General features: G+C 43.2%; 1 protein-coding gene across 3 annotated transcripts in view; it reads left to right on the top strand.

Annotated features, from left to right (window-relative positions):
• Positions 1-1,302: 1,302 nt before the first annotated feature.
• Positions 1,303-7,535, top strand: part of LOC126980727 (COP9 signalosome complex subunit 1-like) — a 71,371-nt gene continuing 65,138 nt past the window's right edge. The window contains exon 1 of one of the 3 annotated variants that reach the window (XM_050831006.1): positions 1,303-1,427. In XM_050831006.1, the coding sequence (XP_050686963.1) occupies positions 1,395-1,427 (33 nt within the window). In that variant the 5' untranslated portion in view covers positions 1,303-1,394. Of the gene's footprint in view, positions 1,428-1,522; positions 1,666-3,256; positions 3,335-7,535 lie in introns of those variants that run through there. The other 2 variants (XM_050831007.1, XM_050831004.1) reach the window with 2 other exon arrangements.

Genomic DNA, 7,535 nt, shown 5'->3' with positions numbered 1-7,535 from the left:
CAGCTACATTTAATGAAGGAAATGTGAGGAAATTCAGCTTTCATGAGAGAAGCTACACTGTCTCTCCTCAAACATCACATTACATGTAACTGATGCAAACCCAACTATATTCTTAAGTGGGATATCTTTGTCCTCAAAGCATTTTTTGATAGCTGCATGCAAAGATTGGGCATCAGACTTTTCTATTACAACCATATCAAAAAATGATGTTACAAGTTCTCCAATTACGTCAGAATTACCTTAAGAATACTTGAATTACCTCAGAATTACCTTAAAAATAGCATTACTTCAAAATTACCTTAAAAGGGGTGAGATTACGCTAATCTGAGGTAATTACCATAAAAATGAGAGCCCTGGATGAGCATGTGCCCGGCCGTGACTCACAGTGTGCAGGCAGCCGCTTCAAGGTTGTTGCCATACTCTCCAGTAAAAAAAAAAAAAAAAAAAAAAAAAAAATTTAAAAATTCTAGAACAAATCGAAGAAAAGCGCAAGTTTCTCATACGTCACCGTGGACCTTTAATCACGCGCTGAACATATGGGTTGCTTTAATTGCCGCGCAGAGGCATTTAAATTCCTCTCAGACCCATAATACTCTGCCAAGTTATTGCCAAAGTGTTGGTGAATTGAACCTTAAACCTAAAAACACCACATTTGCTCCAAATTCGCTAAAAAATCTACTGTGGGCCCTTAAGGGCCTATGCTTAGCTAAAAGTTGTTAAGTGCAAGGCTTAGTACTATTCTTAGAATATTTGTGCATACGGCCCCAGGATTTGCACGGAGTCAGCCAATCCAGTTATATTAGAGATCAGTGGGTATACCCCTACAGCACCCTACATATAGGCCCGAGGGAATCTAAATATGGCAGCTGCGGGCCTCAAGATTTGGACGGGGTTAACCAATACATATATTTTGAGATCAGTGCTTAATTAAACCCGGTACTCAATCACTGATGGGTGAACAGGGGGCACGGAGATTGCCCATCCGTCCTCACTCAAGTGATCGCGCTAACCCCGGCACTACGGAGCAGTGTGTTTGTGTGTGTGTGTGTGTGTGTGTGTGTGTGTGTGTGTGTTATAATAAAAATTATTAAATTGTCAATAATACAAATAAACAAGTAAATAGATAAATAAAGTACCAATAGTCAAGACATTCCTAATAAATAAGGTAGTGTGGGATCCCTGAAATAAGGATTCTTCATTCATCAAGATTTAGACATTTGTATTAATACATAAACTTATTAATAAATGCCTATATTTGATATTATGGGTCAATCAGGAGCAGAATTAAAAAAAAAAAAGTGAAAATCCTGCAAAGTGTTGGGGGGCCGGCCTGGCAGGCGGGGTTGGCGCCATAATGAGTGTTGTGGCGCAGACGAGGGTGACTTGGTGCCACAATGCCGCTGCAGGTTCAGGGAGGCCTCATGCAGGTCAGTCACTGCTACGGACGAGCCCTGGGTGTGCTGGAGGGGCATGGGCCGAGGAGAGGCGGCCACTTGGGGGCGCGAGGGCGTGGGCGAGGGGCAGTGTTGGTGGTGGCGGTGCAGTGCTGGCCCCGGCGCCTCGCTCGCCAACATTTTTGTAGGCTGTCGTGGTCGGGGTCTGGCTGTTGCCGTGCCTGAGACGGCGGCGTGACGAGGGCTGCCCGCAATGTGTGCCCAGAGGCTAGTACGTGTGCGCGTTTGTACAGGAATACGTATTGCCTGGCCGTGTGGGCGTGTGTGGTGTGGCTGGGCCGGGAGTGGGGAGTAGACGTTGGGAGGTCAGGCCAGTGTTGTCCCCAAGAAATTTTGTGAGTCAAGGCAGGACGGGGTGGTGGATCTGTGTTTTATCAGGTAATTGTGGGGATTCACTGCGCCTCCAAAACAAGATATGGTAAAGATTTACTTTATGTACTCTTCAAATCTCATTTCCCACTTTACTTAGTGCTCCTATTGTCATGTCTATACTGACCACTGATCCTAAGGGGGGTCCATGGAGGAAAAGCCTCCTCTCCCAAATCCCCATCAGCAAGAGCTTAAACACTCCTAGGGCTAATTTAATGGTAGTGAGTCACAGTTTTTAGCTGCTCTGGGCTATTTTGAAGGTTGCTGCACTGCTATTTGTACACATTTCAGCACTTCCCTTGGTATTAATACAATCTTTCCCATGGTTTCTCAAGAAGTTTGCAGGGTAGTGTAAGACACCCAGGAAAAGAAGGCAACATAGGTAATGAAGGATGAAGTCTCCCAGGTATTGAATGGCATTCAAATAACAGATTCAAGATTCACAAACGGAGGCAGTATTGTCATGAACTTTGACAATGGGTTTAAGGTCATTTTGCCCACATGTCAGTTCACCCAAAAGTCATTTTGCCCAAATTTAGAGTTTGTTCACCCACATGAAAGGGTCTCTTCGCTCACACTAATGTTGGTTTGCACAGGTATTATTCAATACACAAATCATGTAATGATAACTTTATTAAAACCTAATGAAAATATAAGGACATTAAAACTTAAGAAAAATCATGACTAATAATTGCAAAAAAATAGAGTTAGCAATTAAAACTTAAGAAAAACTAAAAACAAAACAATAAAACTAATTGTAAAAGAAATCCCGTGAGCAAAAATCGAGGAATTAAAATGGTTAAGATATGAACAAGCTTTCAAAAGTTGGAATGACCATCTCTCACCCCTAATGTGTTTATCCCAAAGACTGAACAATTTACTCTGCTGCTCTTTATAATGTCTCCGTTGGATCCTTTGGAGCTCTCTTTCTAACACCAGCCGTAAATGTTAACCCCTTCAATCTGGTGGCCTTGACGTCGCGTCAAGCCCAAAGATCAACATCATCACCATTAGTCCTCTTTTAAACCTCTTATTCTTCTTCCATTTCCTCTTAATTCTCTTCTAAGCCTCTTTAAGAGGAAGTGGAAAAGGATTAAAAGGAATTTAAAGGATGATTGAAAAGTTTAGAAGAGGATTAATCCCCTTCCATCTCCTCTTGACCCTTTCCATACTGTGACGCTGATGTTTGCGTCATGTATGGAAAGGGTTAAGATGTTAGTTTAGTCTCTTTGTGAAGAAGGGTTACCAAAAGGTTGAACATGAGACTATATCTGCCTCCTGCATGCTTGTTTAGGTGGCAGTGCCATCCTTCAGTGTCATTATTAGTGCCCTACAGACTTAATGAAAATGCTCCAACAGGAAGGTGGCCATGTAGAGCTGTGGATCCACATTCTTGAAACATACTCTAGCACAGTTCATACTTGGGTGGTGGTGGCTTGATGAGAAAGATGCTCAAACATCGGAGCTATTTCTCCCTCCGGAAGAAACAGCAGGGCCATCAGTTTCCACAGGTATTTGTAGGGCCCTTCGTATTTATACTTACCCTCTAAATATCACAACTGTGATCTAATGTGGGTGAAATGCCTTCTGCGTGTGGGCTAATTGACTTTGGGCGAAATGACCTTTTGGTGTGGGCGAAGTGGCATGTGGGCAAAATGACCAGATACCTGACAATGAGAACACAAGGGATGAGGCTGCTCAAAAATTGGAGTCTGTTGAGCAATTGAGTACCAAGAGTATTGGGAAGATTAAACCAAAGATCATGATTGGTATGCATATGCAATGTGCATAATGAGGAGACCACGGAAAAAATGAAGGAGACCATCCTGGACCGCTGTGAGTTCTTACATATAATTCAGGGTGTTGAGAATAAAATTGAGCCGATTTTTAGTAGCCTAAAGCCCCGTTCCACTGTGCTGACTCTGGGCCAAGACAACCCACGACTCTAGGGTACACGAGGTTTTGGGTGTTGATGTGAAAGGGTCGGGCATGTCTTGAAAGAGGTCTTGAGACTGCTGCGCCGACGTCATGACGTATTCCATGCTAAACTTTCATGACAAGAGTCGGCAAGGGTCTGGACCAACCGTCACTTCCAGTTGAGGTCTGAGGGAGGTCTGGGGCAGTCGTGACGACTGTCGTCAACAGTCTTGGCTTGTCTTGAGACAGTCATGACGAATGTCGGGGCCATTTTTCAAATTTTTACCGTTTCCTGTCAGCACAGTCATCTGTGCTGACTACTTAAGAATGATGAGGGACTGTCGTGACGACAGTCTTCGCCTAATGAAGGACGTTCGTGATGACTGTCAGCTCAGAAATATTGGCTAACACTTTCACCATCAAGAAATTTATATTTTATTTTTCAATCACAGGCATAATAATAACTTCTGGGCATGGTTACGTTTCACTGGCACAAACTTGGGAGCCACACAGTATGCGTGCACTCCTTTTGCCTCGATCTCTCTTGTGTTGAATGACACAACTAGGGTTGCCATCCTGAGGTCAGAAAAATGTGGAATGCAACATCTCACTCTCCAAAATGGAGTGTATCCATATTTAAAGGAACGGGTGGCAACCCTAAAATTTCTCGAGCATGCAATGAGTGACAGCCGCAGCACGCTGCTGGTGGAGGCAAGAGGGAGGGGAGGGGCGTCACGTCGCGTATTTTACGTATTTTAGGATGAACCTTTGACAAATTTTACGGGCTGGTTTTGTGATTAACCGAAAAATGTGCTCACTACAATTTTAAGATATTGAATTTTATCCGCTTGACCATTCAGATGACAAAATACCGTACGGAACAAATGCTGTTCCGTATTGGTTCAAAATGGAGCGATACATTTCATTCTCGAATAAAGGGCGATTCCGTATTTTAAGGAACGGCAAGACAGTCAGGAAGACCGTCGGCCAACTCTTTGGCAACTGTTGGCCAGCTAGTCGGCCAACCAATTGACAGACTCTGGAAGACTGTCGTCAAGACTGTCGGCCAATTGGTGGGCAGATTCGTGGTTGTCATAGACATGGCGCCATTTTAAAAATTGACCAGTGATACTGTCTTGAGACTTGTTGGCAGAATGCCACAGACATTCTGCCAACTAGTTGGCCGAATGTCCCAGACAGTCAGCAATCATGGTAGCCCACACCAAGACGCCAAAAAATTCTTGGAGCGTGGGAGCCGACTTGTCAAATGCAGTAGTCGCTGGGTTGTCTTGGCCCTGAGTCGGTACAGTGTAAACGGGGCTTAAGCCTGCAGCTGGCAGTACAATGCACTACATTTTGAGGTGCGACCCAACTGTGAGAGAGCTGATTTATAAGAATTATGACAAGTTGAAATTAGAATGGGGAACATACATACACAGTGAGACAGATACCATGTTGAGGCCAACTGCACTGCCAAGAACAATGGAGAGGCCCCAAAGTGTTACAAATGCGCTGGTGATCAATCAAATCAATCAAAGGATTGCACCATTGCTGAGAAGAAATGCATAAATTATGTGAGGTACAAGAAGCCTGAAATGTACCACTCAGCGAATGACCAGTGTTGTGTATCTCTTCAGACTGAAATTGAGAGAATTCATAACATAACTGATCATGGCTATTAATTAGTCTTTGTATTCAATGATAAATTGTGTGTGATAAATGTTCAGTGAGTTGGAAATGATCATGGGATATTTAATTGTGACACTATAAAGAAAATGTCAGACATATGAAAACTGAACCAATGGATATTTGCAATACGAGGGGCGTTCAAAAAGTTTTGGCAGCAGGGTACCAAAAACAGAATTAATAGAGATACACATTTATTGAGCCTCACACTCCAACATACTCTCCTCCATGGTTTACACACTTCTGGAGCCATGTCATCCATTTGACAAAGCACTCAGAGTACTCACAAACAGGTATACTCTTCAGTTCTGCATTTATCCTTCTGGCAAGGTCCTGTTCCCTATGAAAATTGATTCCAACAAATTTTTCTGACAATTTAGGGAATAGCCAACAGTCACACAGTGCCAGGTCAGGACTGTAAGGTGGATGGCCAATAAGTTGCAGCTTGCTCTCCTCCACAAACTGGCGAGTTTTGACAGCAGTGTGACTGGATGCATTGTTGTGGTGGAGGTGGACCTTTCCCGAGGCAAGGCGTGTGGGCTTCGTTTTTTTCTAGATTTTTAACTACTGACCTGAGAGCTGTTTCTGTATAGTAAGTTGCATTAATATTCTGACCTTTGGGCACAGTAACAATGGATACAGGGCCGGTTGAACTGAAGAACACGAACATTTGCTTTCATGAACAAAATTCTCCCTTGACAACAGTGGGTTGGGCATCTTACTCTCCAAGCCAAACCATGTTTTGCCTCTTGTGTGGCACTTGAAAGTAAAACCACTTTTCATCACCAGTCACCATGTCTGTGATGCATTTTTTACCTTCAGGACCAAATTTAATTTAGAGAGAATTGCTGAAGCAAACTGAACTCTTCTCTTTTTTTCATCGTCTGACAGATGCGGCACCCATCCAGAACAAACCTTCCTAATCTTTATATCTTCATGAATGATCATATGGATACTGCCAACAGAGACCAAGCTCGTCACTAATAAGAGCAATTGTTGTGTGTTGATCTTCGTGGATCATTCGTCTGACAGCAGCAATGTGTTCCTGGTCCGTGACGTTAAAGGACGTCCACATCGTGGGTCATCTTCAAATGATTCTCTCCCATTCTTAAAAGACAATACCCCCCTTGCTACAGTGCGATATGAAGGGCAATCCTTGCCTAGAACTTTGTTCAAGTCAGGTTGAATATGTCTTGCATCCTCGCCGAGCTTCGTCCTCAAGAAAACAGAGAATCTCCAGTCAGTTCTGTGCGGTGAGGACATTTTCAGGCAGAGCGTAGGAGCTGTGTATGTTCAGCCTTGTGGCATCCCTCTAATATAGCAGCTGACACAAGTCAGCCGACTTTCATTTTCTCCCAATAGATGGTGCATCACACTGCCACAGTTGCCGCCTCGTTCGAAAGAGGCTGGGTGCTTTTTGAGACTGAATTGCCAAAACTTTTTGAATGCCCCTCGTACTATAAAAAGAATAGATATTGGTATTAGTACAAACCTGAACACGGCCAAGTGACTATGATAATGCCAAGTTTATTAAAAGGACATTAGTAGGTTATTCATGAAAGCAATTAAGACTCACTCACTCACTATGATGTTTGCAAATAAGTGCATCGAGGATTATTATCGAGGCTAACATCGTAATTGTTGACGGCCTTGCGGAGTGCTGTGCTGGCAGTGGAGTGGGGCGTGAAATCTCAACGGTGAACGGAAACAGTAACACCGACTTTATTTCTGTGGAAAAGTTAGTGACCTTGGTCATTGAGATAAATATTTTCTCCATGAAATGGTTATGTTGTGGTTCTGAGACATTCAATCTGGTGCCTCTGCAGATGTTAGTAGTGAAAAAATATGATAAAGCACCATGTTTTATACAAAAATGATTTGTTATTGTCTGAATTGGACTGCACAAGCCTCCAATATTTTACTGGGTCACTAAAGACTGGTGAATATCGTGAACCCCTAATGGAGATTTACCCCTCTGTTTTCACATTTTGTTTCATTGGGCTACTTTGACGCCCACAGCCATGCTGGTTCCCACATGCATTTCGTAGCTATAAACACACTCTTTACTGTGGTTTTCTGGGGGGTTTGAAGGTTAGTTGAAGATATGTA

The sequence above is a fragment of the Eriocheir sinensis genome, chromosome 45 (genome assembly GCF_024679095.1).
Source record: "Eriocheir sinensis breed Jianghai 21 chromosome 45, ASM2467909v1, whole genome shotgun sequence".
Lineage (NCBI taxonomy): Eukaryota > Metazoa > Arthropoda > Malacostraca > Decapoda > Varunidae > Eriocheir > Eriocheir sinensis.
Note: the sequence above shows the minus strand (reverse complement) of the source record. Positions and strands in the feature narration are given on the sequence as shown.